This window comes from Neomonachus schauinslandi, chromosome 13 (genome assembly GCF_002201575.2).
Source record: "Neomonachus schauinslandi chromosome 13, ASM220157v2, whole genome shotgun sequence".
Lineage (NCBI taxonomy): Eukaryota > Metazoa > Chordata > Mammalia > Carnivora > Phocidae > Neomonachus > Neomonachus schauinslandi.
The window spans coordinates 57,934,852-57,962,331 of NC_058415.1; the positions used below are offsets into that span (position 1 = coordinate 57,934,852).

The following is a 27,480-nucleotide window of genomic DNA, read 5'->3' on the forward strand; positions in this document are numbered from 1 at the left end:
CCCTGCCTCTGCCTTGTTTTCATCTTTCCTTGGTCCAGTCTTCTTCTCTCTTTGTCTCTCGCTAGGTCTTGCTGGCTTTTTCCTGTCTGGGATTTTCAGAGCTCTGCCCTGACTCATCCTGTGACCTCCCCTCTGACAGCTTTAGCCTCCTTCTCTGCAAAATGAGGACGTTATGTTAGGTAATTCCCAAGAGATCCTGAAGGCTGCAAACACCCACTCTAGCTAGCCCAGCAGGGAGACCAAACACGACTGCTTGAGCGTCTAACTGGAGAGGGAGGTGCCTTCCCAGGGAGCCCGGCCCCATATTTGGCTTCCCTGGCAGTCAAGCTAGAATGATGATTCTCTAATCCAAAAGGATCTCAGAAACTAGTCAACTCCTCAGTTTTGCAGAATGCATATCAGACCATGGTGGGGCAGGGGGTAGTTTCAAGGCAGGTCAGAAGAAGAGCCCAGTCCCTCTAACTTGGTTCTTGCTTCAAGTCACCAAGTGAATACCCAGTCCTCACGACAGCTCCTCGCATACTCTCCCATCTTCAGTAAGTCCTTCTCAAACTCTGCCCTCCGCCTCACTACCTCCCTTGATGGTGTTTTCACTGCAGCTCAAGATCAGTCCCACCCTGACCTCTCCCGCCCTCCTTGGCACCACATCTCAGCAGACTGGAGGAAGCCTTGCAGGTGGCAGGTGGCACCCAGGGCACAATTTGCCTGGCAGCTGGTGATGTGACCCAGTTTGGTATAGGGATTGGTTCCTCTCAACTAAGAGAATGAGCAAATCCAGGCTGCCCATTCCCCTCCTGGCAAACCCTCCTTGGCTAGCCCCAAGTGGGGAAACGCAGGACCAGGGGAAGGCTGGAAACAGGTGGGGGTGCTGGGACACAGTAGCCAGTAGAGAACCAGGGAAGTTGGGAAGGGATAGGTTTTTGGAGGGTGAAGAGGTTAGGAAGGATGAGGTGAAAGAGACTGATAATTTAGAAACAGGAGACAGGTCTATGTGGGAAAGGTGTGGATCAGGGATCTGATAGACCGTTTCTGACCTTATAGAACAGTCCAGAGTCTCCCACGAAACCACAGCTCACTCTCTATCTTTATTTCCAAACAAATGAGGATTCTTCCAGTCTCCCCAGCTCTCTGCCCACCTCCCCATTCCTCGGCCACTTTTCCCAGTAGCTTGACAGACCTGGCTGTGGGGTTGCTGGAGGGCTGGAGGGTCAGTAGAGTCGTCAGAGGAGCTGAGAGCAGGACTGAAAGGACCCCCCACCCTAAGTTGAAATTGCATGTCTCCCCCATTTCCTCCGGACATATGAACACCCCCTTCTTCTTCAAGCACGGAAACCTCTGGTGAGACCCCGATAAGGGAGATGAGTCATGCCTACCCTCACTCCCAGGCTGGTCCTGAGTGGACACCCACAGAGCTATAAGACGATGAGGGAGGAAAGGGAACTGAGAAGTGAACTGAGGGTGATGAGGGCAGAGAACAAGGTCCTTGGAAGTATGGGGAGAAGCTATCCAGGTCCTACGCTGGCCTGAGAACTTTGCTCCCTTTTCCACCATGTTTCATGAAACAGCAACAATGCCCCCCCCCCCCATCCCCTTCCCAGGGAACTCCTCCTCCCTCAAGGCATTCCTGAGATGCATTCCAGAGGAGTTGGGCAATTGGGGGGGGTGGGATGGAGGACAGGAGGTCAAATCCCAGCAAGGAATGGAATGTAAGTATACTGGGGGGTAAAGAATTTGGGGTACATGGGGAATATAGTCAGAACAGATACCCACAAAGGGAGCTGCAGAAAGACAGGGAGCTACAGAAAGGGACAAGGGAGAGAGAAAGCTGAAAACAAAGTCAGAACGTATGAGGGCTGGGGGAGTTAACACTCAGTCTGTTACCAAATTTGGCCTCTGAGGCCGCAACCGCGGGGGGCGGGGAGGGGGGGGGAGGTTGGTGGTTGTGGGTGAGACTGACATATCCGGCCTCAGGCTGCTGGAGGCTCACTTCGGGCTGGACTGGGCAGCTGAAGGGCTGGACCTGATCTCCCTCGACATAGCCCCTCACCACCTACACCTATTTATGCATATTCATTCTCCCCAACTGCACCCCAGTCTATGCACAGAGCTCTTTACCACAAACCTACTTATACTGTCTCCACATACACGTTATCTCAAACATGCAGTCCCTTACACAGACCCCATCACAACCACATTATCTTCCCGTAAAGACCGAATCCCACGCACACAGCTTCTCCACAAACACACCTCTATCCGCAAGAGAACAACTTGCCCCAACATCTCTCCTCCCATTACACATTCTCCCTCCATTCATCCAACAGGCATTTCTGAGGGTCTGTTGTGAAAAAGGCCCCGGGCCAAACTCTCAGTGACTGGGAAGCCAGAAGAGCAAGCCCTCGCCTTCACTTTCAAGGGGCTCCCAGTTAGTTGAGTGGGTAAGCTAAATACAGAATTATAATACAGGGCAGGATGTGGTCAGAGTCAAGAGGTGCGTGCTCAGGGGAGAGATCCCTTTAGGTTAGAGAAGAGGGACCAAAAAGTCTCTGTGAAAAGTGTCATTTGAAGTTAGGACTTTAAATAAAGATAATAAAAATCATAAGGATCTACCTTTTATTGACGATTATGTCAATTTCTCTGTATACATAATTTCATTTAATCTTTACAACAACCCGGCAAGATACCATTATATCCATTTTTACAGATTAGGAAACTGAGGTGCAAAGACATTAAACACTTGTTCAAGGAACTTCTCCAAAGCCATACAGCTAGTAAACTGTGAAGTTGTGAAGCCAGGATCCGAACCCACATCTCTCTGACTCCAAAGCCCAAGCTGTCTCCACTACGCCAGCCGGAGGTGAGTCAGGGGTAGTATTCCAGGCAGAGAGAAGAGCATAAGCAAAGGTGGAGGAGCAGGAAATCACGGAGGAGCATTCAGGGAAGTGAGCAGGCAGGCTGGCTGAAGCACAGGGTACCTGCAAGGGAGCAGCGATGGGGAAATCCGGGTCAGGGTGGAAAGGCAGGGGAGGATTAGAGAGGAAGGAGTATTTTACCTACTGGAGGGCACCAGGAGGCCACGGGAGGCTTTGTGCAGAGAAGCGACAGAACCAGAACTAGATTTTGGAAAATAATTCTGGCAGTTACCTTGGAGACTGGTCAGAAAGACAGTGCATTAGCACAAGTGAGAAGTGATGACAGCAGTTAGAATGGTAGAGAGGAGGATGTCACTCATTTGTAGTTTTAAGAGGTGGAACTGTCAGGACCTGATGGCAGTCTGTCCTGTCAACCTTCCGGGACCTGGGCCCAAAGTCAGACTGGAGTCCCACAGCTTCTGTCATCAGTAGCCACTCAGTGGCTGGGGTGGCATGAGTTTACATAAGGAATTGGGAAGGGGAGAAGGAAAGATCAGGTCAAGCTGGGTATAGGAAGATGAGGCTCTGGGGCACAGCAGATGGGGATGTGGGTTGCACCAGGTAGGGGCAGAAGGGATGAGGTCAGTGACTGTATCGGACTAGAAATGGGGAAGACAAGGTGTAGAGAAAGGCTGGAGAAGATGGTGGTAGGAAAAATACATACATGATCAGTCACTGGATCAGGCTAGGGGAAGGGGAAAAACAATTATAAGTCAGGGAATGACAGAGTGAGGTCAGAGGTCAGATCAGGCTGCAGGAGGCTGAGAAGAGATGGGGCTGTGGTCAGTGGCTATATAAGGCTGGGATGGGGAGGAGGGGGAGAGCGGAGGGACACTGGCAGTCTACAAGCAGAGCTGGAGCTGGTGGCGGTGGGTGGGTACAGGGCACGACCAGTCACACTGGGTAGGGGATAGTGCTGTGGTCAGTGGCAGGGTCAGGCTGGGAGTGAAATGGGGGTGTGGTCAGTGGCCTGGCTGGGCGTGGGATCAGCAAGACCCAGTTTCCTCTTTGGGTCTCATTTCCTCTTTTCTGTTTGGGGAGTGGGGGAAGGGGATCTACAACTGGACCAAGAACTTAAGGAGGCTTAGCACCAGGGGCTGGCATGTAGCAGGGCCTGGGGGTACTTGACAGTTATGTTGGGCTGGGGGGAGCGGTATTCAGCAGATGACCAGGAGGTATGCAGGTGGGTGAGTGGGGGAAAGTGTGGGAGAGTGCTTTAAGATGATGGGAGAGCTCAGATTTGGGAGGGCAAAATATGGTAGGAGGTGCAGAATCGGATAGGAAGGGAGGAAGAACTGCAGCTGGGACTGTTGGTAAGATGAACAAGTATGGGAGAGTTACAGATGAGGGGAGAATTCTGTATGCAGGACTGTGCTTGCAGAAAGGGGGTATGCAGGGAGGGTGTGAACTGCAGGGCCAGGGAGGACTTAATAACTAGAGAATGAGGGAACTGGGAGGCAGTGGGGCTGAACTTTCAAACGATTCAGTCATCTCTTTCTCCCGTGGCAACAGTGTTTCCATGGTCAGCCTTCCCTTAATCATAGTCCCCTCTCCCTAAGTAATCCCCCACTTATGTCTAGGCCTTGTACATCTCCTGGGTCCCAGTCCCATTCCCTCCTCCTATGTTCTAAACAACATAGTCCACGGACCCCTGTCCCTCAACTGTGGTGACCACAGCAAGAGCACTGGATTTAGAGAGCAGAATAAAGAAGCTGGAATCCCAGAAATCTGCAGTTGTAGCTGAAGCCCAGAACCCTACCTGAAATTAGTTTATCCTATCTCTGGGCTAGAGAACCCCTGAAACTACGTAGGAATGAGACCTCCCTGCAAAACGAATGCATGTATCTACTGCCAATCTCTTAAATTTTATCTATCCGAGGTCAACTGCCCTAATCTCAACCATAACCCCCCTAAAACTAACCCTAATTCCTGACATTAACCCTGACCCTTATTTGCTTCCTGTTTCCTAATATTGGCTTTAACATTCATCCCTTTCCTAATAGACACCCGTACCTAATATTGATCTAATTTTTACCCCTAGCACCAAATTCCCCGACCTTAACCCCAAATGTTGATCTCTAAGCCTAAAACTCCTTTGTCACTTGATTGCTGACCCATCCCTTCGCTATTTATCCCTGGTACCATGCTAATGTTCTCTAATCCCTAAAACTGGATTTCTAATTTAATTCCTGTGTTGACCCTTAACCCGGCCCTGAATCTTAACTTTGACTTAACGTTGGCCAGAAAACAAAATAATGACCTAATCCAAACTTTACCTATATAAAACGGACCTGACTCACACTAGTAACTCTAAATTTCCAACTCCGGTTTTTTAACTCCTTAAGCTAACCTTAATTCCCAAATTCACCCGAGGCTTTCCTACCCACATACCCGCTATCAGCTAACCTCAAAGCCGGTCCCCGCCCTGCGCCTCAATGCCACCCCACTCCTCTCCCTCTTCAAAACTTATTCCAGACAGAGGACTGATCCCAGGAAGGGCCTGGCTCCCTTAAAACGGCCTACTTAACTCCGATCCCAAGCCGAGATACACTGGACGGTGACCTCTCCAACAGGACCCGAAATAGGAGACGCAGGAGAGTCAAGGGACCCCGCCCGCCTGCCCGCCAGCCCGCTTCCCGGGCCTGGCCTTGCGGCCCCACCCTGAAGCTCCGGCTCGGCCCGTCCGGCCCGGCCTACCTGCGCTGCCCGGCTCGTGCCCCGCCCGCCGGCCCGCTAACCCGCTCGTTCTCCCGGTGGCAATCGGGCTCCGGCCTCGCCCTCCCTTCGACACTCTCTCGGCCACTTCCGTCCCCGGAACGTCCCCCACCCGCGGGCGGCGCCCTGGGCCCGCGCTCTATGGTTGCGGGGACAGGAGGAAGCTGCTCTGGCCCCAGCTCTCGATGCTCGGGAGCGGGTCTTAGACCGGCGGCCCCTCCCCGGCCGGAAGCAAGGGTGCGGCACAATTCGGAGAAAACGCTCTGACTGCGCCCGAGTTCCCTTTTAGTCTCGAACCCTTCCCTTTTTCAGCCGGGGGCCAAGGCGGAGCCCGTCCCCCAGAATGCCCGCCCTCAGGGTGTGAGGAGGCAGCAGGGACGGCCCCTCTATTTGCATAGCTCCTGGGACGTGGCGCGCAGCTGCTGGGCCACTTCCGCGTCAGAGGGAACTCCAAGTCCCGGAATGCCTCGGGGGTAGGCGCGTCACGTCCGTGGTGTTGGAAGCTGCGGAGAAGCGAGTCTAGGGAGCTGGTGCGATTTGAGAGCGACTGGTTCGGGTTTGCGGATGGGTGGTGGGGTGAGCGTCTGTGTTTCTGCCCATCCTTCCCGTTGATATCCAGTATGGAACTGGCGTTGGACTTGGGTGACCAGGACCTGCTGGACTTTCTGCTAGAGGAAAGCGGAGATTTGGGGGCCGAGCAGCCCCTTTCCGAGGTGGGTGGGGGCTGTGAGTCGGGGAGGCGCGGGGTTGCGGGGACGGCATTCATGAGGCAGTGGGTAGTAATAGGTCAAGGCTTATTAAGTTGAACCCTGTGCAGACGCTGAGTGAATGGGAGGCAGAGGACTTCCTGAGTTCCCTGCTGAGTCCTCCAGCATCGTTGAACGTCCTTAGCTCCTCTGATTCCTGTCTTGTTCACCATGATCACACCTACTCTCTCTCACAACATGTCTCCATAGATCTAGGTGAGTGTGAAATAAGTGAGGTTTGGGCGGAAGACAGGACACGTGGGCCTGGCTATTTGTACTTTCCCTTTTGCAGATGGTGGGAACTATGGAAAAGAGGGGGCCCAGACGACTCCACTGCGTGTGGAGGAGCCAGCAGAGCAGGTACTTGATTTATGGCGGGATTATTCACACATTGCACAGGTGGGGGCGGATTCCCCATTCCTTTCTGACATCCCCTTGCAACTCTGCTGCCCACCTACTGGTAACCCTAGGAAATTGCTAGGCTGATACTGACAGATGAGGAGAAGAGGCTGTTGGAGAAGGAGGGGCTTACTCTGCATGGGACACTTCCTCTTACTAAGGTAAGACTCCCATTGATAGGAGTGAAAGCTGGAGGGGGTTTGTGAGTCCCAAGTACCCACTTCTGTTAATTTTATATCAGGAAGGACTGAGGTTAGAGAACTTAGCAAATTTGTTGCTAATGGGAAGCTGGAACATGTAGTTAATATGGTGGATGCAGAGGCAGATCCTGGTTTTGTGGGGCTTTTACACATTTTTGGTGTTCTCTTTAAGAAAGAAGAATTCAAAATCATCAGTGCAACATTGGTATAGGGACTTGGAAAGGACTGTGCAAGCAAAGGGCCCTGATGCTTAGATTTCACTAAGGGCCTCATCATAATCCACCTATAGTTGAGTGGTAGAATTAAGTTTTAGAATTCATCAAGGCTGGACTAATAGCAAGAATAATTGTAAAATCCCAAGTTTTAAAATTTTAAGTTTGAAGCAATGAGTGGCAGCTTTACAAGCATGGTATTGTACTGTTGTGAAATCAACAGTACAGAAAAGTTGAGAGAATTTTAAGATTTTTTTTTTTTTTTTGAGAGAGCGAGAATGAGAGAGAGAGAGAGAACACATGAGAGGGGGAAGGGTCAGAGGGAGAAGCAGACTCCCTGCTGAGCAGGGAGCCCGATGTGGGACTCGATCCTGGGACTCCAGGATCATGACCTGAGCTGAAGGTGGTTGCTTAACCGACTGAGCCACCCAGGCGCCCTGAGAGAATTTTAATTTCTTAAAACTACAAGATGAGTTAGCAGTTTGAGATGACTAAGGAAGTGAGTGGGGTTTGAAGGCTGTATCAATGGAGGTGTTGCCTCTAGAAGGGCAGTGACCATCTTATTCTCCTTTATACTGGCCAGAGCACATTTTAGTGTCTAGTTTTGAACCCAGATCTTTGACAGATATTAAGAGGATGCAGTCCATCCCGAGGAGAGAAGATCAAGTGAGGAGTTAAAATTTTTGCCCAGATTATTTAACTCTGAAGAAATGTTAAGTGCCTTAAAATAGTTAAAGACTGTTCATTCTATATGACCTCAGAGATAGGTACTAGGTAAGTCCAATTGATAGAAATCATATGTTGGCTCAGGATAAGGAAGATTTTTTTGGAAAAGATTTATTTATTTTAATAGATTGCGCTTGTGCGCACAAGCAGGGCAGGGTGGGGGGCAGAGGGAGAGGGAGAAGGAATAAGAATCTCAAGCAGACTCCCCACTGAGCACCATCCCACGACCCTGAGATCATGACCTGAGCTGAAATCAAGAGTCAGACTCCCAACCAACTGAGGTACCCAGGCAAGGGTTGTTTTCTTCTTCTTTTTTTTTTAATTAATAAAACTGTTAAAAATGGTCTGGCTTGTGAGGATGTTAACCCCTGGCTTTCAGAGGCATTCAGAGAGAAGCCAAGTGCCTTTTGGTCTGGGAAGCTGTAGAAGGGATTCCTGCATTGAGAAGATTGAACTTAGTTGCCTTCCAACTCTTTGGTCCAGTGTTCCTCTGATGAAGATCTCTTTTCTGTCTTCTCTTAGATGGAGGAACAAGTTCTGACACGAGTGCGGAGGAAAATTAGAAACAAAAAGTCTGCTCAGGAGAGCCGCAGGAAGAAGAAGGTGTATTTGGGAGGTTTAGAGAGCAGGTACACAAGGGAGAGGGATGGGGCGGGGGGAGGGGCGCAGAGCTAGTTGGAAGTGTTGGGTTTTGAAGGGGGGATACAGGCCATATCCCCATATCCTATTATTATTCCCCCAGGGTCTTGAAATACACAGCCCAGAATCTGGAGCTACAGAACAAAGTACAGCTCCTAGAGGAACAGAATTTGTAAGTAACTCTCTAACATCAGTCCCTCCTCCCTCCTGTTTTATGCTGTCTCATTCTTTCCCCTCCTCCACACTGGGCAGCTCCTACATGCAAGGTCTGGTGCTTGGCCTTTAGTGGATCTGATTTCAAGAAGCTTACAAAGTAGTGGGGAACAAATTCACAAGTAATTAAATAAGTTAAATATTCAGAAAGAGTGAGGAGGGAGTAAGAAAGACCCCATGGAACCCTCCTACACTGTTGGTGGGAATGCAAGCTGGTGTAGCCACTCTGGGAAGACAGTATGGAGGTTCCTCAAAAAGTTAAAAATAGAGCTACGCTACGACCCAGCAATTGCCCTACTGGGTAGTTACCCCAAAGATACAAATGTAGTAATCCGAAGGGGGGGCATGAATCACAGACCTGTACCCCTGAAACAAATGAAACAATACATTATATGTTAATTAAAAAAAAAGGGGGGGCGCCTGGGTGGCTCAGTCGTTGAGCGCCTGTCTTCGGCTCAGGTCACGATCCCAGGGTCCTGGGATCGAGCCCCGCATCGGGCTCCCTGCTTGGCAGGAAGTCTGCTTCTCCCTCACCCACTCTCCCTGCTTGTGTTCCCTCTCTCACTGTGTCTCTCTCTGTCAAATAAATAAATAAAATCTTTAAAAAGAAAAAAAAAAAAAGACCCCATGGGGCTGATGACGTTTGATAGTAGATAGGATTCTGGGGTGGGGGTCGGGATAGGGAGCACTCTAGGCAGAAAGAACATGGCATAGTGCAGTCTGGCTGGAACCTTAACATAGGTGAGTTGAGTCAGAGAGAGAACATCAAATGCCCGGTGAAGATTATGTGCATAGCTGATCACGCAGTGTAGAACCACTGAAGGTATTTGCAAAGGAGTTTAAATCAGGTCAGGACAGAAAGGTGTTTGTTTTAATGAGGAACTTCAGGCATTTTGTCCACGGAGAGGAAGAATCCATTTAAAAATAGGACGAAAAGCAAGAGATAATTCAATGCACAGATGGAGGGGTGGCCTTAACAGGAAGGTTTCATTGTATCTCAGGGTGCCAGGCCAGGGGCTGCTCACTGTCCCCCTTCTTCCAGGTCCCTTCTGGACCAGCTGAGGAGACTCCAGGCCATGGTGATTCAGGTATCAGACAAAACGAGCAGCACCAGCACCTGCGTCTTGGTGAGGATGGTGATGGAAGGAGAGATCCTTTTCTCAGGTGGCAGGGACAGGGCTGCAACCTAGAGCCCTTCTTCATTTTCTTTTTCCCCGTTCTCCAGGTCCTACTTTTCTCCTTCTGTCTGCTCATCGTACCTGCTATGTACTCCTCTGACACAAGGGGGAGCCTGCCAGCTGAGCACGGAGGTGAGAGGCTTGAGAATACCATTAAGGAAGGGCTAGGGGGGAAGCCTGGCCGGTCCTTGAGGAGTCTGTTTCCTTAGTGTTGTCCCGCCAGCTTCGTGCCCTCCCCAGTGAGGACCCTCACCAGCTGGAGCTGCCTGCCCTGCAGTCAGAGGTACCAAAGGACAGTTCAGACCAAGAGATCCAGGCTCCTGGCAACTCTTGCTGCCCGCTCTACCACATGCCTCAGGCTCCTGGTGCTGAGCCTCCCCTGAAGTTGCTACTTCCTGTCCCTTCCTCAAAGTCCCCCTGCCCAGGTCCGGCCCTTCCCTTGCATGCAAATTTCACAAGAGATGGGGAATGGTTCCCTACTCACAGCCCCACATCTTTTATCTTACAGGGCAGATATTCAGGCTAGATTGGGGGGGGGGGGGGGGCGCTAAGCCAGAGTCTGCGGTTCCTAGTCTGTGTCCAAATGAAAGGAATGGGAGAGGGCTAGCCTGAGCTCATGCGTCCTGTGTCAGGAAGCCTGAGAGTTCAAACACACCACACTTAACTGGCTTTTTGGGTCTTTTATTTGTACCCACATAAATCTATCACCCCATGAATGAAATGGGCCTGGGGGAATCAACCGACCTCGTTAAACATTTCATGCAGTGAGGGGATTGGGTGAGGAGAGAAATAAATAAGTGATTCTGATGCTTGGATCACCTTCAACCCCTCTTTACTGGCACGATTGGGTGGGGAGAAGGGAAGGGGCATGATTGTCTCGGTGGCTCAGGGTTGCAGGAGACTGGGGCGGGGGGGAGCAGTGAAGAGGAAGAGGAAAGGCCAGGCTGGAGGCTGGGCTGTTAGAGCCTCCCTCCCACAGTTCAGAGGGCTCACTTTGGGTTTGCTGTGGCTTCCTTTGGTCTAGGGTTAGGTCCTGTGCTTAGTCCTGTGCCCTGTTCGGCTACTGGCTTGGAGGCCTTTCTGTGCTGCTGCTGCAGGGCCAGCTGCATGGCCCAGATGCTCAGCGGCCTCATGTAGGCCAGCGAGCGGAACACCCGCTGCTGGCAGTATGCTTCAGGGGTCTGGAAGGCCAGGCCCAGACGCTCCCACACGGTTCGGTAGCAGCCTTCAGCTGTCTGGAAGCCTTCCCAAGTCAGGCCCTGGAGGAAGAGATGTCAGGCACATTACTTGGCAGTCCCTGAATAGCTACTTCAGCTGGACAGATAGAGACAATAGGGCCTCTGCCCTCAGGGAGTTCCCAGCCTGTGGTAGAAATAAGCTTGACCCATAGACAGAACCCGAAGGCAGGAAATGGAAGGCATGCCTGGAAGAAGGGAGGGGCTTTCCAGATGGGTAGGGCCCTACAGAGGTTCAATGGCTGAGGAAGTTTGCCAGCCCAGGGTACAGATGGTGGAGGAGAGATGGAAAGGGAGTGCATTACCTCCTGGATCATGGTGGCTGCCAACCCGTAGACTACACCCACCCAGACTTCATCAGACTGGACACTGGATCTGTCAGGGACACCATGGGGCTGCATCCCATTCACAGCCCCCATGGCTCCTCCTGCAAAGGCCCGGACATTGAACTCGAAGATAGTCTGGAGAGCACAGACCACGTGGGGGGTAGGAAATACCTAGATGGGCAAAGGCAGAATCACGGTTTCCTAAATGTGCTTCCCACCTCCAGGGGAAACCCACCTTTCTCTCTGGCTCCTCCTCCTCGTCTTTCTCACCTCAGTGTCTCCTTCTCCTAGACCACTGGCCCTCAGGAACCACTGGCCAGCGCACTGGTCAGACATGATGCTACAGGACTGAGGCTGAGGGCTGCAGTCATAGTTGTAATAGCGGCCTGGCGTAGAGGAAGACAAAATAAGGTTCCTTGTGGCCCCACAGCTGCCTTAAGACTCCTTAGGATCCTCCAACTCACCATTCCACAGCAGTCGCTCATAGGCTTCTTGGCCCCGTCTAAGGATGGAAGAAAACTTATCCTGGACGTCCTGTGCCCCACACAGACCCGCCATCTGGACCATCACAGCCACGGCTGCCAGCCACAGTCCTCCACAGTAAGCACTGATCAGGGACACGGGTGTGGGGGTCAGACTGGCAGCTCCAGCCACTCCCATACAACATCACAAGCAATGACTCATTCTTCCTGGAGCCCACAATTCCTTGGTGCCCAGTTCCCCACCTCAGGCACCCTGGAAATCCCTACTCCCCTACCTGGGGCCTGTGGTGATCCATCCATCATAGGTCTGGTCTGCATAGCCTCCATTCTCAATGAGTCCATCTTGGTCCTTGTCAAACTTCATTTCAGACTCCATCACAGCCTAGAGAGGAACCAAGACACTGAAGACCTAGGTAGATGCTAAAGAAAGACAACAAGAGCCCGCTGGGCTTTCCCCAAACACCAGTCGTGCCCTTGGCACAGTGGCCACTGCACACGCATGTCTTACCAGGCACACAGGCCACATGTCTCTCAGGAAGCCCTGGTCCCCCGTCAGGTAATAGTCTCGATAAACCTGCAGCACAAACTTCAGGTTTAAGTCCTTCCAGTCCGCGGTATCGTGGACCACATATGCATTGACTCGGAGCCATGGCTCGTCATCTGTGGGAGGGGAGGAAACCTGACTGATTTGCATTGGTGGGTAGAGGGTGCAAAAGTTGAGGGAGGGAAGTGAACCCTGGGGTGGAGGTACTTTTACCTGGGTCCCCAATATCATGGGGGATGACGTTCCTCCTTTTCACAGGTGCCATTACCCCACTCATCAGGTACTGTCGCCGTGTCAGGTCCTCCCTGAGTGTGGCCAGAGCTGGGGGAGCAGACACACAAGTGGGGGAGCAGGGAATGGGCAGACTTGAGGTGGGGCTCAGAACTGTGTTTACGACCCTGGAGGGGAGCCAGTAAGCAGGACGAGTGGAGAGGAGGGTGGAGACAATCTGAGGGGCCACAAAGATTCAGGGCCGGGGTGGGGGGAGACGGCAGAAGGAGCACAAAAGGGACCCTCACCCATGTCATACTGCAGGCTGAGCTCGAGTTTGGGCCAGAGCATGACGAGGGCAAAGGAAGCGTAAAAGTGGACGTCATATGTGTTGTACATGCGATATTCCTGGCCTGGGGGAAGGAGGGAGACACACTTGCCAGAATTCCTGCTTCCCCTGGAATTGGGGATGGGGTACTGGCCTACCCCACACCTGCCGCTTACCCCCTCATCCCAACCAATGCCCCGGGGTAGGCAAAACCCACTGTCCTGCCTTGTGGTAGGGCACTAACTGGCCTCGTGGATACTGTGGCCCACCAGCTGCCCGTACCTTCCAGGTAGCCAAATCGACCGTATTCCTGGAGGATGGGGCGGAGCTGACACATGCTCCCCACCAGCTCCTCTGGTAGGGAGTCCTCGGGAACTTCCAGCCATACTGTGCCTCCATCAGCCAGGAAGTATAGTTCATTGAAGAGCGCAGATTTGTACCAGGCAGGCAAGGATCTGGGGAGTCAGGAGGAAGGAATGGTCTGATGAGTGTGGATCTCCCAGGAAGGGAAGGATTCTGGAGTTCTGCAGAGCAGGGGGCACCAAGTGAATCCCAGCCCAACTCTGCTGACTGTGGTTGAGTAGAGACTGAACCAAGGAGTCCCAACTGGAGTGTGAGTGCCCAGGAGAAAGGCAAGAGATCAGCCCCATTGGCACCTGTCGTCCAATATTGGGCTCTGCCAAGCTGAGATCTTCTCTTCCCAGTCCACATACCGGCACAGGGCATAGTGGCTAAGGGCAGGCGCTGCATTACCATCGCGGCCAAAGAACCTCGTGTACCGCCTGGGATGGAAAGAAAGGGGAGGAATGAGAACTCGGGTTCCAGGTCAGAGCTCCAGCACCTTGGATCCCTGTACTCTCTTGGTCCCTTCACCTGTAGTAGACCTGGCCCTTAGCTCCAAACATGATTCTGGGCATATCCCAAGCCAGTGAGAACTCCAGGCGGCACTGGCCTCGAGGTGGCAGCTTGCCTGTAACACACACAGCCCCAGCGATGCCTACTCCTTTCTGCGAGGGGGTGCTTCGGCCTGAGAGAAGCACAAGAGAAATCGGCATAGGCACCCCCTTCAGCCCCAGGGGTCCCTAATATGGGAAAATAAGGCCTGTTCGTTACCAGTGCTCTCACCCCTCCTCCCAAGACGGGAACAACCTCTCTTCCCACCACCTCCCTATCAAATCCCCCCATCACCAGCAGGGGAGTCCAGCTGTCCATCTTGAAGTAGATCTTGCCACACCTGCTGCCCAGTGCTGTCAGGGTCAAAGGCTGTGATGTGGGTTACCGTGGTAGCCGCCTGTTAAGGGGCCAAAGACTCTTTGAGGGGAGGCTCCACAGGTAGGCTGGCTTTGGACTACTCTCCAGTGCCCATTATAATTCCCACCAGAGGCTTAAGGGCTGTAGTGAGGATGGGACTCAGGAATTGAGGAAAGGAAGAGCCCGTGGTGGGATGCAGTGCACTTGGGGGCCAGGCTGAGGGGAGGCGTTCGGGGGCTAAGGTCTAGGGGAAGCTCTAATGTACCGTGAGTCGTGCGGCCACAGCCATCGTGTAGGGATTCGGAAGGGTTGGATGATGCAGCAGCAGCCCCTGTGCGGTCTCCCCATCACGCTCCAGACAGAAGGGCTCATTCCACAATCCCCCTGGGGCATCATCTCCAACCCCCAGTCCATTCCGCATGGAGAACATGATGGACACATCCAGCGCTTCGTCCCCTTCATTTTCCACATCCCATACAAAGACTCCTACAGGCAGGCTGCTGTCCTGGGAGCAAAAGATCAGACTCAGATGGTCCCAGTGTAGCCCCTCCTGGCCCCACTCCTCCAAACCGAGGACCTGGCTCAAATACTATCCCCTGCCCCCGGTATACTCTCTTTAGTTTCCACTTGCATCTCCCCATATTCCCAGGCAGGGGGTCTTACCACTGAGCGGAGGTCCTGGAAAACCAGCATGTCATGTTCCAGTCCTCTCTCTTTCAAGGATTGTGGAATTTACAGCAGAGACGGATCTCAGGGAGGGGAGGGCAATGGAGCAAACACAGTGGGAGCCTCACCTGGTAGTCATGGGGCAAGATGGGTGTGATCTGGCGACAGGTGAGGGTGACATTCTGGCCAGGAAGCTGATAGACAGTCCAGGCTCGGGGATAGAGGGCGTGGTAGAATGCAAAGTACCCACACAGGCCCCAGTTCCAGCTGCGCAGGACACTTGGGCGCTCCACGGACAGGACTTGCTGGTACACGGTCTTCCCCTCCCGACGCAAGCACACTGTGAACTACACCAAGAAGGCAGATAGGCTGGGATGGGGTAACCACAGCCACCTCAAACTCGTCTCCCCTCCCCTTTCCGAGCCTACAGGGGTTATCACTGCATCACAGCCTCGCTCATCCGCCAGGCCCCTCTCCCACACTGTGAGTCACCACCAGGTCCTACCTCCTCCTCCTCTCTCCCCCGTTTCCTCTCCTTTCTTACTGTGGTGGTCTTTGTGCCCTCACCATTTCTTCCTTTATGCTCTGCCTCTTCCCATCTGTTATCAGTGATCTTCTTACAGACAAATTAAGATGTGCTAGTCTGTGTTTATGTTTCAGTGACTCCCCATGGCCCTCAGGCTAAAGTCTAAACTCTTCTACCTGGCTTTCAAGGCCCTTCTTCATCTGGCCTCTCCCTGCCCATCAGACTGATTACCTGTTCAAGCACTTACATTCTGGTCATGTCGAATACTCACTGTTCCTTGAACACACTACATTTCCTCCTCCATGCCTTTGCTCCTGCTCATTCCCCATCTGATGAAACTGCTCATCCTTCAAAGCCTAGGTCAAATGCCATCTCCTCTCCTCAAGCAGTGAGTCATTGTCCTGTATGTCCCCCTACCTCTGTAGTCTAGCATAATGTTTTTGTTTACATTCTGACTCCCTGATTGCTCTATGGGTTCACTGAGGGCAGGGCCCTCTCCAGTTCACTGAGCCCCCCCCCCACCTCCACTACAACTCCACCACCAGAAACAGGCACAGTTGGCATGTATAGGGAGAGAATGGGCAAAGTGTCCATTTTTTCTCAGTGTACTATCTATCACTCTCATTTTGGTTCTTATGTGGTCTCACAGTCTCCATTTTCTCAAAGTCCTATTTGCCTAATAAAAATTTAAGCTTCTGGAGGATAGGGGATATGAGGGGTTAATATCTCTTCCCTTGCTTCAAAGTATGCCTGATATTTTTATGTATGTATACAATAATTTTTAATATTGCTGGAATGGTAGAGAATGGTTAAGACCACATCGAGAGCTGGTTCTGAATCCCAACGTGCTTCCATTTGCCAACGACATGACCTTGGGGGTGTTTACTAAATCTCTTTGGATCTTAGTTTCCTCATCTATAAAGGGGGCATAATAATGGTAGTACCTTGCAGGACTGTCTTTAAATATTAAATATCATACAAAATGCATAGCACAATCTCTAGCACACGTTAAGCATGCAATAATTACTTTAACTCTAGAGTCATGATTCTGGCAGGCACGTCCCCTCAGGATACCTAATGGATGAGCCAGAGAGGAAGCTTGGGGCACTGGGCAGGGCTGGTAAACCTGAACTAGGAAGGGCATTGTCATTAATTGGACTCAAGGTCTGCTAGTCATTTTTTTCTTTGAAGATGAGCTGAAAGCTGGAGGCATCCCTCAGACAGGAAATGGGAACATGGTGGACAGCTCTACCTGTGAGGTCACTAGAGAGATATGATGAAAGGTAGACCATATGACTCTGGCAATTGAAGGCCCAGATGTGATGAAGGAACAGAGGGAAAAGAAGTGAAGCTTCAGAAAAGGGAAAAAGGCCAGAGAGCTATGCCTGGGAGAGGAGGGGCTTCCCAGGCTCTTAGCCAAGGAGACCTCCAGAGGAGTGATCAGCAGAGGAGGTGACCTCTAGCTGAAGGCTGGCCAATCAGGGTGAACAGTGGGTGTTCTATACATCTTTTTTCTCCATGCATTTATAGACTTTTGGTTTGTTTTCCCTTCTGGTCCTACTACATGTTCTTTCAACTAGGTTAAGTGATCTGGGAATTCCCTGCACCCTCTGTGCAGGTACTGGCTGAGCTAGTGGAGCTGGGTCAGTATGAAGGATGTTAAGAGGCATTTACTAGAGAATTGGAGGGCACAGGGGTGCTGGGGCTGTTTACGCTTTTCAGAAATGTGTAGCCTTGGAGTATCTCAGTCCTAGTACATCCTAGCACAAGGCTGCGCACAAGGAAAGCATCCTAAAATACTTATTGGAGTGAACCAGGTGCACATGTGCACATCGAACGTCCACATCCTACACGGGCCAAGAGGTTCTTCCTGACCTGGGATATTGTTCTGGACCTCTCTTCCACCTGCTGGTTCTTACTTGGTCAGCGATGACTGTTCGGTGCTGGTACATTCCAGGATCAAGCTGCCAGCGACAGAACTGGCCTCTCCAGCCTCGGGTGATAGTGCCTCCCCCGATGCCGCCCAGAGGACAACCTAGAGCGAGATCAGGATAGTCAGTGAAGCTTGGCGAGAGGAAACGAAGCCCATTTCTTACTTCTAGACCATAGAGATGAGTCCTTCTAAAGACCACGGGAATATCAAATCAATACATTGTACACTATATATTTTTTTTAAAGATTTTTTTTTTTTTTTTTTAATTTGACAAAGAGAGAGACAGCAAGAGAGGGAACACTAGCCGGGGGCGTGGGAGAGGGAGAAGCAGGCTCCTCGCCAAGCAGGGAGCCCGATGCGGGGCTCGATCCCAGGACTCTGGGATCATGACCTGAGCTGAAGGCAGACGCTTAACCAACTGAGCCACCCAGGCATCCCTACATTGTACACTTTAAACTAACATGATGTTTTATGTCAACTATAGCTCAATAAGGTTGGGGAAAGAAAACCCCAGGGGATGGGGCAGTGCAACGTGCTTAAGCTGGAAGCCTCTTTGCCTAGCTCTGCAGTAGACCCTGAGGCTGGGCCCTCTCTGTGCAGAGCAGAGCTGGGGTGAGGCTCACCATAGATCTGTCTCAGGGGCACACAATTGATGAGGTCAATGAAAGGTGTCTTCTTCTCCACCTGGGTCTTCCGGTACCACCACTGCAGGTACCTGAGGAGCAAGAGGCAGTGTGAGTGGAAGGGGCAGGGGGTGGTACCTCCTGGGCTGCCTCTCTCCAGATACCCAGTTGTAACTTCCCATCAAATGGGTCTGCAGAGGACCCATTCCCTTCACTTCCAAATCTCTCCTCCTCTCTATTTCTCAACAGTTCTATTTCTCTTCCCAGTCACCCCAGCTCACAGCATGGGACTGTCTTTGTTTCTCCTCTCTCAGGAGCTTTCTGACCTTGCCTCACCTCTGACTCTATTATCACTGCTTGAGTTAGCTTAGGAGGTTTTGTTTGAGGTGCTGAAAGGGCCAGTTTTGGTTTCCCGACTATACCCCCCTCCCCCAATAGGCACAGTCTGCTGGGATAAATTTCTTCTTTTCAAAATGATTATTTTTCTTCCTGATTGTGAAAGGTGAAAATCTGTAGAATATACCAGATGGAAGGGAAAAAAATCCCACCCATAGACAACCAGTATTTACTTTTTGGGGCATATCCTTTTACGTCTTTTTTAAAAGTTCATCTAAACTGTAAGCTTTCTGAGTCTGCTCTCTCATAATATCCTAGTAAAACCTAAAAAAATCCCTACATTTTCCTGGTCTTGTCACAGCTCTGTGTCCAACAGACAGATGATTCTGTTTGGGATTCAAGGCTCTGACATCTGTTTCAGCCTAACTTCTAATCATAAGTCCTACAAATCCCCACTAAGCAACCCTTGCCCCACCAGACTCTCCCAATTCCACTATCCTCCCTACCCAGCTATTTTATACCCATTGTTCAAGCATGCCACTTGTAACCATGTAATTGGGGTAAGTAACTCCTCTGACCCTCAGTTTCCTCATTTGCAAAATGGGGTACCTCCTGTCCTCCCTACTTCATGGAATGGTTGAAAGAGCAAATGGCATAATAGAGAGGAAAGCCATCAAGTGGAATATGTGTGTCAGGTATGGTCGTTACCTGTACATACGCTATCTGAACGCCCAATCAGACACTTGTTATTTCTAAGTGTTCCTCATGTGAGTCTGACATACTTTTAAATTCCTTGGGGAAAGGGTTATTGACAAAGACTAGTTGATTACCCACAGCTTCAAGCACAGGCAGGGCACATGGTCTACAGTTGATAAACACTTGCTGAATTTACCAATGATTGTACAAGCAGTGGGGCACTAGACAGATGAACACAAAGAGAAGCAAGGGGAGGAGAAATGAGAATAGGAAAGGTACATTCTGGGAGTAGGGGGAGGAGGAGGGAGGGCAAAGGATGAGAGGATGGGAAGGCACAAGGTCTTCTCTGCCATTTTAGAGTAAACTGGACTTTGAAACTAGAGGCCAGAAAGAATTGGGGAAGGGAGGGTGGGTGCAGCGGGGATTAGGGCAGTGAGGGAGAAATGCAAGATATGGAGATAGGCAGAACAAAGGAGCATCTCGCATAGAACAAGCACTCAATAAATACTTATTGAATGAATGGACTCTAGCTGGAAGGGAGAGCAATCAAAATTGAGATCTTCCCACAATGAGGCCAAGAGAATGTTGGCTTGCTGCAACTCCTGATTAGAGTACCCCAGTCTGGCTTCCTCTTAGGGTTCACCTCTCATTCCCTTAACTTAGCAGCTGGCCATTCGTGATCTATTTGGCCTTCTCCATAATGTCAGCCCAAATTTAAGGATTATCATTCAGAATTGTTCCTTGTCTCACCCCTGCTTTCTCCTCAATGCAGGACTGCATCCTGTTCCAAAAGCCTTGTGTCGGTGATCTCCACCCTATCCTGGCATGTGGAGCCAAGGTCCAGGGGGCTGAGCACAGCTTCAGGCCTCTGACTCAGCTCATACTTAGGGACCGAAGGGCTAGGATGCCCACTTGTTCTTGATCTCAGGGTCCCTATCACATGCACCCCAGTGTGCTTCTCTCAGCACTCTAGCCCTCGATCTTATTTTGACCCAGAAGCTTTTGGGTCAAAGTTAGGCAGAGTCAGTTTCTGCAGTAGCCTGTAGGGATGATTGTTCTCTGGTACAGGCCACCCACAGGACCTAGCAAAGGAGCCAGATACCCAGGCAGTGCCAGACCCTTCCCACTGCTGAGAGCTGGGGTTAGGTAAATGGGCTACCCAACCCAGCCCTACAGCACTGACTGAGAGGGAAGAATCCCCTAGTTTAGAGGCTGTTAGGGCTGGGTTTTCCAACCTTTATGCTTCCATCCCCAGCTGTGTTTACAGTGTGGGTTGACTCAGGATGACCTCAGGGTGATGCTTTCTGTCTTCATATCCACCTGTTCCTGTTAATAGGTCTTGGCTCCTCATCACTAGCTTTTGAACTCAGAGGGGATCTGTAGGGATCTAAAGGAGTTCTACAGCTCAGGGTAAGTGCTTGGGGTGTCTGTAACCCTTGGGGGAAAGCACATCTGTGCAGGCTCTGGAAGGCTGTTATTACTGAGAGCTCTGGGGACACTTATGGCGGTGCCTCTCTGGCCAGAGGTCTTCTTTGCTTTTTATATCAGGGATTGTCTATCCCAGAAGAGAGTGAACAGCACCTCTCACACCCTCTCCTTGGGGTGAGAGCAGGCAGGCTGTCATCCACTCCCTGGAGTTAAAGCTTGGAGAAAGAAATGTAATGTGGTATGCCTAAATGAGGCAAGGAGAGTACCCCAGCTGCTCAGGGGAATCAGGGTTGAGAACTTCCCCCTCCTGAATATAACAACATTGTGTCAGTAAGCAGTCGCCACCAGACTATCCTTTCCCACCTTGCCACAAAGTATAGCAAATGCCAAAGGGCGGTCTTTGGGAAAGAGGGAGTATGTGAGAGGGAGCTTGAATGGGAAAGGCTGACTACAGGCCCAGATGTTCCTGTTCTTTCCTACTAGGAAGTAAGTTACTGGGAGGAAGGGGGTTGCAGAGATGTGATCCGGTCTCACCCCGCAAAACCACAGGTTTAGAATATGTTGGGGGTGGGGGGCCAGTTGACTGGGACAAAGCATCCACCTGCTTTCTCACCTGGAACAAAGTGAAACCTAAGGTACTCTAGGCAATGGGATCTACTCACCGCAAGCCCATGCCCAGATGCTTTATCAGGTTGCTTAGGGAGACGTTGTTGGCATTAAAGGGTTTCCTCTTCTCTGCAAATTCATGAGCCAGGCAGATGCGCCAGCCAAAGGTAGGCACCTGGTAGCCCTTAGCTTTACCTTCATAAGATGCCATCAGTTGCCCAGAATCCTCCGGATTGCTGTAGCCTGGCTCACTTTGGGGTCGATTGTCCTCAGAGCTCTCGAAGTCTGTAACCTGCCCAGCCTCAGTGCCTCCAGCATTTTCAGGGCAATAAATCTGTGGCTCCCCTTTGGCACACCTAGTCTGCTCCGAGGCTGGGACTCCAGTTCCCATGTTTCCTGGATCCTGGGTCCCCACGACCTCGATGGTCCCGGGTCCCAAGTCTTTTGGTACAAAATACCTCGCCAGCCAAGTCGAGATGCGGGCGGCTGTGGTGGTTAGGTGTCGTCTCGGAGGGCCGGGCGCTGGGGAAAGCCGCGGTGAGCTAGCGTCTCTGTGGAGCCTGGAAGCTGTTGCTGCAGCGGCGTCGGCGGCGACAGCAATGAAGCCACTTCGGACTCCCCCTCGGTCGTCTCTCTGGGTCCTGGGAGGGAAGGGTCGGGCCTCGTCGTCATTGGGCCGCGGTGATTAGTTTGCCCGGCCAAAGAGCTACCGAGTCCGCGGAAAGGGGAGGAGCCCCGGGGGCCAGCCCGCAAGGAACCGCCCCCGGGACCGTCCTAGGAGCTCGCGGCAGCCTCAGCCCGGTCCAAGGGCCGTGGCGCCAGGCCCCTCCCTGGGTAGGGCGCCGGATCCCGCCGGTTGGTGTCTGGGACAGCCCCTGCGCCCAGGTGCCAGCCCGTGGGAAGTTGACCCCAGGCGGCGGGACGACCAGAGCCCCTTCCGGTCCGGCCAGGCGGGCGTTTCCGGCCGGAAAGCGCTTGGTCGGGAAGGGGGCTGAAGGGAAGTCCCGCCTCTGCCGCGGACGCCGCCACGTACTTGGCCGGGTCCTGCAGGGGCGGGCAGGTGAGGGCCTCGGTGTGCCGAGACCCCGTTTTCGACCGTGCGAGGTGCCCGGGGTTGGGGCACGAGGTGACGGGGGGCTGTGGCCTTGGGCTGGGACCTGGAATCTGGCGGGAGGGGGGCGGAGGCCGGTTTGGAGGTTCCGGGAGGGGGGGTAAGGGGACTAACTGGGCGTTAAGAGGGGCGGGGGACTGGGAGCCCGAGCGACGACCTCCCCCTACTGAGTCAGCTGCCACCCGTACTTCCCATCCACCTCCCGCACCCCAAATCCAGGAGCTTCCCTTAGACACCGTGGTGGTGACCGCCCGTCTCCTCTGTCCTCGCCCCCAGGCTCGCCGCAGACGCCCCTCCCTGCCATGGTACTGACCTCTGACCAGCCCTGTTTCCTTCTAGATTTGATTCCGGAGCTGCCATGATTGAAGTGGTAGCAGAGCTGAGCCGAGGTCCTGTGTTTCTGGCGGGGGAGGCGCTGGAGTGTGTAGTGACGGTCACCAACCCCCTGCCCCCCACGGCCACTTCTGCATCCAGGTGGGGATGGAGATACTGAAGAAGGTGGTTCTTTTGGGAGGAAGTCTGGTATCTGTAGTGCTAAGCCAGAGCTCAGGTTGTCCTGTAGCTGCGCCACCACCTTCTTGCTCATTGTGTTCTCATTGTAGGAAAGAAAGGGCTGTTTAACAAAAGATGTGGTTGACAGAACCCTCTACACTCCCTTCCTCCCTCCTCCCCCATTCCCACTTTTACCCATAGTATACTTCTCTTTGTTTAATGGATTCTCTTTGGGATTTTAGATTCCCTGATTCCTAGGACAGCCACCTCACCGTGTTGGTCTCCTCAGGGGGGCTTAGGGAGCTTGGGAGAGCATTTATGAGGTCAGCAACTCCCCTCTGATGCCTTCTTTTCCTCCTCCCATAGTGAGGCTCTGGCCTGGGCCAGTGCCCAAATCCACTGCCAGTTCCATGCAAGTGAGAGTCGAGTAGCACTACCTCCCCCTGACTCCAGTCAGCCAGACGTCCAGCCGGAGAGCCAGACTGTCTTTCTACCGCACCGAGGTTAGAGAAGGGCATTTGCCTTTAGAAGGGGGAGTCATTGTCACCTGAGAGTAAATTTGTAAAATTGTTCTAGTGGGTCCTTCCTGTCTTTGTCATATTGGAGATGAGGCGGAATGTAATTGTTACTTTGGGGGTTTAAGACTGGTCCTATCTTAAAACAAGAAAAGGGGGGTGGCTTAGTTTGGGCTGCCCTTTGTTGGCAGTGCTTACTGCCCCTACTTGCTGTGCTAGCTTCATCCGGTACTGGACAGTGGGGTCATTAAATTGCAGTCTTTTGGGTGGCTGCAGCCTAGGTGGCTCAGATGGTTAAGCGTCTGCCTTTGGCTCAGGTCGTGATCCCAGGGTCCTGGGATCAAGGCCCATATTGGGCACCTGGCTCAGCAGAGAGGCTGCTTCTCCCTCTCCCTCTGCCTCTCCTGCCTGCTCATGCTGTCTCTCTCTGTATTTCTGTGTCCCAAATGAACAAATAAAATCTTTAAAAGAAAATAAAAATAAATTGCAGTCTTTTTAATCTCTTTTAGGTGAGAGAGGTCAGTGTATCCTTTCCACTCCACCAAAAATCCTTTTCTGTGATCTGAGGCTAGATCCCGGAGAGTCCAAATCATGTGAGTGACTGCCTCCTCCCCACCCCTGGATTGCCTTCTAAGGCTCCTGGAGGGAGGACTTCTCTGGCTGCCTCTGGCTGCCCTGACTACTACTTCCCAACCAGACTCCTACAGTGAAGTGCTGCCCATAGAGGGACCACCCTCCTTTCGGGGTCAGTCAGTCAAGTATGTCTACAAACTGACCATTGGCTGCCAGCGTGTCAACTCACCCATCACTTTACTCAGGGTTCCTCTGAGGGTTCTTGTGCTGACAGGTAAGTAAGGATTTCTGGAAATGATCTGTAGAGGGCTTGTGAGGGGGGCTGGAGGGAGGCTTCCTGGTCTTAGTAAAGGTGCGAAGGGGTTGGAGAGGGAGGGTTCTAGACAATAGGTTAAGATGGGTACCTGGGGCATGGCTCCCATTACCTTCAGCTTTCACAGGTTGGAGTCTAAAACCCTAACCTCTACTGTTTATTCCCTCCTAGCACTGCTTTCCACTTATTCTCTCTGTAGGCCTTCAAGATGTCCGGTTTCCCCAGGATGAGGCTGTAGCCCCATCTAGTCCATTCTTGGAGGAGGATGAAGGTGGGAAGAAGGATTCGTGGCTAGCTGAGCTGGCTGGGGAGCGCCTCATGGCTGCCACATCCTGCCGCAGCCTCCGTGAGAATCCTTTCACAATTGCCACCCCCCCACCCCACCCCCACCCCCTAGTATTACAGATTTTCCTAATTGCCACGTACTTCTGAGGATTCACTTACATATCCCACATTATAAAGAAATGCCCCACCTTGGCCTCTGGTTCCCAGCCCAAGGTACTCCCCAGTGTGGACTCCAGGCTTATAGTGTCCCATTTTCCCCAGATCTATACAATATCAGTGATGGCCGAGGAAAAGTTGGGACATTTGGCATCTTCAAATCTGTATACAGACTCGGCGAGGATGTGGTGGGGACCTTAAACTTAGGGGAAGGAACTGTAGCTTGTTTGCAGGTGAGAAGGAAAGGGGCTTTTGGGATGCTGGGCTTGGAGGGCTAGGGAGGAAGAAGGGCCTGCATAGAGGGGTGGTATATAGAAGTGAATAGTGTGGTCACCCAGGGTCCTTTTGGTAAAACAGCTTGAGGTTGGGCTCAAGCCTCTCATCTAAAGTCTGCACTTCTCAGTGCCTGCTACCACCCACTTCTCTTCTTGCTCCCAGTTTTCAGTAAGCTTACAGACTGAGGAGCGTGTACAGCCTGAGTACCAGAGGCGCCGCAGGACGGGGGGTGTCCCCTCTGTGTCTCATGTGACTCATGCCCGGCACCAGGAGTCCTGCCTGCATACAACCAGAACCAGCTTCTCTCTCCCCATCCCTCTCAGCTCCACCCCAGGCTTCTGCACAGCCGTTGGTGAGATCCTGACCCTTATCGGAGGGGGGAAGAGAGTAAAATGCCGTATTTCCATAGAGTGTAATGGGTCCTGATTCCTAACAAACTCCTGGCCATACCCACACCCAGCCTCTGACCCTTAACACTTTCTCAGACCTTCAACCTGTGTCCTAGATGCACCAACACTTAAACTCTTAAGAGCTTTGCAGGTATCCTTCCTTCCCCTACCCACTGAGACCCTATGATACACCGATCTCTGATTCCCCAGCATGTTTACTTCAAGCTGCCAAGTCTACGCTATGGTTATCAGATGCTTGACCTTGCTATCCTGATTGTCACATTTCTAGTTAACAGATTTCTAGCCCTGTGACTTTTCCCTCTCTTCCTGAATACCGCTTTTTTTCCTCATTCACTAACCACATCCTGCATTGGTTTTTACTCCTGGCTTCTAATGCCTCTGCCTTTTATCTTTTTCTTTTCCACAGTGTCCCTGAAGTGGCGATTGCATTTTGAATTTGTAACATCGCGAGAACCAGGTTTGGTGCTCCTACCTCCCCTGGAACAGCCTGAGCCTGTCACCTGGACTGGGCCTGAGCAAGTGCCTGTAGACACCTTCAGCTGGGACCTCCCCATCAAGGTGCTGCCCACAAGCCCTACCCTGGCCTCATATGCAGCCCCAGGCCCCAGCACCAGCACCATAACCATCTGAAACTGGCTCACCGTGACACTTTCTTCAGGATACTAAGAACTCAGCACCTGGACTCTAGTAGGGCCCATTTTCCCCACATGGGGTCCAATGGCACGGACAATGAGAGGCAGGCTTTCAGCTGTAGCATTAATTTATTTATTCAGAATAAATTGGCAGCTGCTAGTGGTTTCCCTGGAAGTGGCAGCAGCAGTGGGCAGTCAGCAGAAGGGTGACCAGTTGAGTTTAGCTGGAGTGGGGAGCAGGAGCCCCAGGAGCAGGGGTGTTAGCTGAGCCCCATTCTGGGTCGGGCCCTCCCCCTTTGCAGGGCAGCTGAGGGTCAGATTTTTGCACCAGGGAGAATTGGCAGGTTCCTGCCTCCTGACGTACCTCACAGCCCGCGGGGAAGTCGATGGGATGCTGGGACCTGGGGAACCAAAGGATGGGAAAGGAGTGAGCACAGTGAAGGGCCACCTTTATCCCTGCCCCACACTTGCTCTCTGCCAGCATTCCTCCCATATCTTTAGTGCCCTCTTGGTCCCCCTAACTAAGCTCTCGCCTACCATATATGGATGTTCTCATTTCATAGCAGAAATATTTTCCCTCCGGACCCACCCCTACATCCCCTCACTTTGTAGCCTGCAGCCTTATCTCTCAAACTCTTGTTGGTACCTTCAGGTTCGGCCAGCCTCATACCTCTGTTCTGTTCATTCTCACATCACAGCAATATGGTTACACCCTGGCCAGCCCTCAGTAACTCATGTCAGAGCCATTCTCTCTGGCCATCTTCGGTCACTCACGTGTCACAGCAGCCCACACCGACGGGATGCAGACAGGTACAATGGAAACAGTCCTTGCGGAGCCAAGATTCACCCAGGGTAAAATACTTCCCTTCATAGTGGCAGGGGGCTAGGGAAGAATAGGAAATATTAGCGTGTTTGGGAGTGGTGGTGGCAGACAGGATCGCTTGTGGTCTGGAGTGGGAGAAAGTAAGTGCATATCACCCCCATTTTTAGTCTCTCCTGTTTCCGAGCTGGGGGGAGTCTGGGTATTCCGATAGAGGATCATCTCTGAGCCCCCCCAGATCATCTCTAAACCCCAGCTCCCTCTGTCCCTGTCCTTTCCTAATGCCTCCCCCAGCTTTACCTTGAGCTTGGAAGTAGCACTTGCTGTGGACTCCTGGCTGCTGGAGGAGCAGAGAGATCACCAAGCAGATGATCCCCCAACTTCCCAGGACCCCCTTCGCCTGTCCAGTCCAGCGCATCCTTAGGGTCATTCCTGCGCACAGCCCTCGCGATCCCTTCTTGGTCTCTGTTCAGGCTACTCTGGCTTGTCTCTGGCTTTTCTTTGTTTTTCTCCTTGGGTCTTAGTTTCTCTCTTTCTCCCCTGGGCTCCTGTCTCACACCATCTCCGTGCCCTCTGCTCTCGCAGGCTTGGGGATGTTTATAAAGTGAGGACCCTGGCCCCCTGCTGAGTAGAGCTGGAAAAGCTGTAAGTCTGTTTCCTGAGGTGAGGGCATGAAAACAAGAGGTCTAGCTTTAACAAGCTGTGAGAGCTGATTCATGCCCCGGCACAGCTGGGGAGGGAGGTGGCCATGGAAGGGGCACTGGATTGGG

The 27,480-nt window shown here is 52.1% G+C and overlaps 5 protein-coding genes across 7 annotated transcripts in view; 2 read left to right on the forward strand and 3 right to left on the reverse strand.

The window, feature by feature from the left end:
- The window catches only part of TLN1 (talin 1), a 31,519-nt gene extending 25,709 nt beyond the window's left edge, over positions 1–5,810 (reverse strand). Inside the window, exon 1 of one of the 2 annotated variants that reach the window (XM_021691356.1) lies at positions 5,648–5,810. The gene's annotated coding sequence lies outside the window, so the exon portion shown is untranslated. Of the gene's footprint in view, positions 1–5,606 lie in introns of both variants that reach the window. The other variant, XM_021691355.1, reaches the window with a different exon arrangement.
- Positions 5,811–6,142: 332 nt separating this feature from the next.
- CREB3 (cAMP responsive element binding protein 3) lies at positions 6,143–12,253 on the forward strand. 2 transcript variants are annotated; one of them, XM_021691326.2, is made up of 9 exons: positions 6,143–6,337; positions 6,442–6,586; positions 6,663–6,730; positions 6,841–6,930; positions 8,430–8,536; positions 8,650–8,718; positions 9,802–9,886; positions 9,985–10,069; positions 11,790–12,253. In XM_021691326.2, exons 1-9 carry the CDS (start codon positions 6,245–6,247, stop codon positions 11,834–11,836), a joined length of 789 nt encoding a protein of 262 aa, XP_021547001.1. In that variant the 5' UTR covers positions 6,143–6,244; the 3' UTR covers positions 11,837–12,253. The 2 variants fall into 2 exon arrangements, with proteins under 2 accessions (XP_021547001.1, XP_021547002.1); XM_021691327.2 differs by lacking the exon at positions 11,790–12,253 and adding an exon at positions 10,147–11,139.
- GBA2 (glucosylceramidase beta 2) lies at positions 10,608–21,788 on the reverse strand. The gene is made up of 17 exons (XM_021691325.2): positions 21,184–21,788; positions 18,062–18,153; positions 17,425–17,540; positions 15,108–15,326; positions 14,579–14,818; positions 14,251–14,353; positions 13,936–14,089; positions 13,719–13,844; positions 13,345–13,517; positions 13,043–13,147; positions 12,738–12,845; positions 12,489–12,640; positions 12,256–12,362; positions 11,963–12,105; positions 11,769–11,884; positions 11,478–11,669; positions 10,608–11,196 (listed from the first exon to the last, which is right to left on the reverse strand). Exons 1-17 carry the CDS (start codon positions 21,516–21,518, stop codon positions 10,927–10,929), a joined length of 2,751 nt encoding a protein of 916 aa, XP_021547000.1. The 5' UTR covers positions 21,519–21,788; the 3' UTR covers positions 10,608–10,926.
- A 366-nt stretch (positions 21,789–22,154) lies between these two features.
- Positions 22,155–26,592, forward strand: RGP1 (RGP1 homolog, RAB6A GEF complex partner 1). The gene is made up of 9 exons (XM_021691312.2): positions 22,155–22,231; positions 22,578–22,712; positions 23,097–23,233; positions 23,755–23,838; positions 23,943–24,092; positions 24,331–24,477; positions 24,678–24,805; positions 25,011–25,200; positions 25,665–26,592. Exons 2-9 carry the CDS (start codon positions 22,597–22,599, stop codon positions 25,886–25,888), a joined length of 1,176 nt encoding a protein of 391 aa, XP_021546987.1. The 5' UTR covers positions 22,155–22,231; positions 22,578–22,596; the 3' UTR covers positions 25,889–26,592.
- LOC110581454 (microseminoprotein, prostate associated) lies at positions 26,111–27,140 on the reverse strand. The gene is made up of 3 exons (XM_021691311.2): positions 27,011–27,140; positions 26,665–26,773; positions 26,111–26,291 (listed from the first exon to the last, which is right to left on the reverse strand). The coding sequence occupies exons 1-3, from the start codon at positions 27,138–27,140 to the stop codon at positions 26,111–26,113; spliced, it is 420 nt and encodes a 139-aa protein (XP_021546986.1).
- Positions 27,141–27,480: the final 340 nt, after the last annotated feature.

Excerpts from the sequence above, each read along its gene's own strand:
- CREB3 (XM_021691327.2), top strand. The coding sequence starts at position 6,245 with ATGGAACTGGCGTTGGACTTGGGTGACCAGGACCTGCTGGACTTTCTG. Across the intron at positions 6,731-6,840 it reads TGGAGGAGCCAGCAGAGCAG|GAAATTGCTAGGCTGATACT; the intron begins GTACTTGATTTA and ends TGGTAACCCTAG. Across the intron at positions 8,537-8,649 it reads TTGGGAGGTTTAGAGAGCAG|GGTCTTGAAATACACAGCCC; the intron begins GTACACAAGGGA and ends TTATTCCCCCAG.
- GBA2 (XM_021691325.2), bottom strand. The coding sequence starts at position 21,518 with ATGGGAACTGGAGTCCCAGCCTCGGAGCAGACTAGGTGTGCCAAAGGG. Across the intron at positions 12,846-13,042 it reads CAGCCTGCAGTATGACATGG|CTCTGGCCACACTCAGGGAG; the intron begins GTGAGGGTCCCT and ends CTGCTCCCCCAG. Across the intron at positions 11,197-11,477 it reads CAGCCACCATGATCCAGGAG|GGCCTGACTTGGGAAGGCTT; the intron begins GTAATGCACTCC and ends CTCTTCCTCCAG.
- RGP1 (XM_021691312.2), top strand. The coding sequence starts at position 22,597 with ATGATTGAAGTGGTAGCAGAGCTGAGCCGAGGTCCTGTGTTTCTGGCG. Across the intron at positions 24,806-25,010 it reads GAACTGTAGCTTGTTTGCAG|TTTTCAGTAAGCTTACAGAC; the intron begins GTGAGAAGGAAA and ends TCTTGCTCCCAG. Across the intron at positions 25,201-25,664 it reads AGGCTTCTGCACAGCCGTTG|TGTCCCTGAAGTGGCGATTG; the intron begins GTGAGATCCTGA and ends TCTTTTCCACAG.
- LOC110581454 (XM_021691311.2), bottom strand. The coding sequence starts at position 27,140 with ATGACCCTAAGGATGCGCTGGACTGGACAGGCGAAGGGGGTCCTGGGA. Across the intron at positions 26,774-27,010 it reads GTGCTACTTCCAAGCTCAAG|CCCCCTGCCACTATGAAGGG; the intron begins GTAAAGCTGGGG and ends ATTCTTCCCTAG. Across the intron at positions 26,292-26,664 it reads GGTGTGGGCTGCTGTGACAC|GTCCCAGCATCCCATCGACT; the intron begins GTGAGTGACCGA and ends TTGGTTCCCCAG.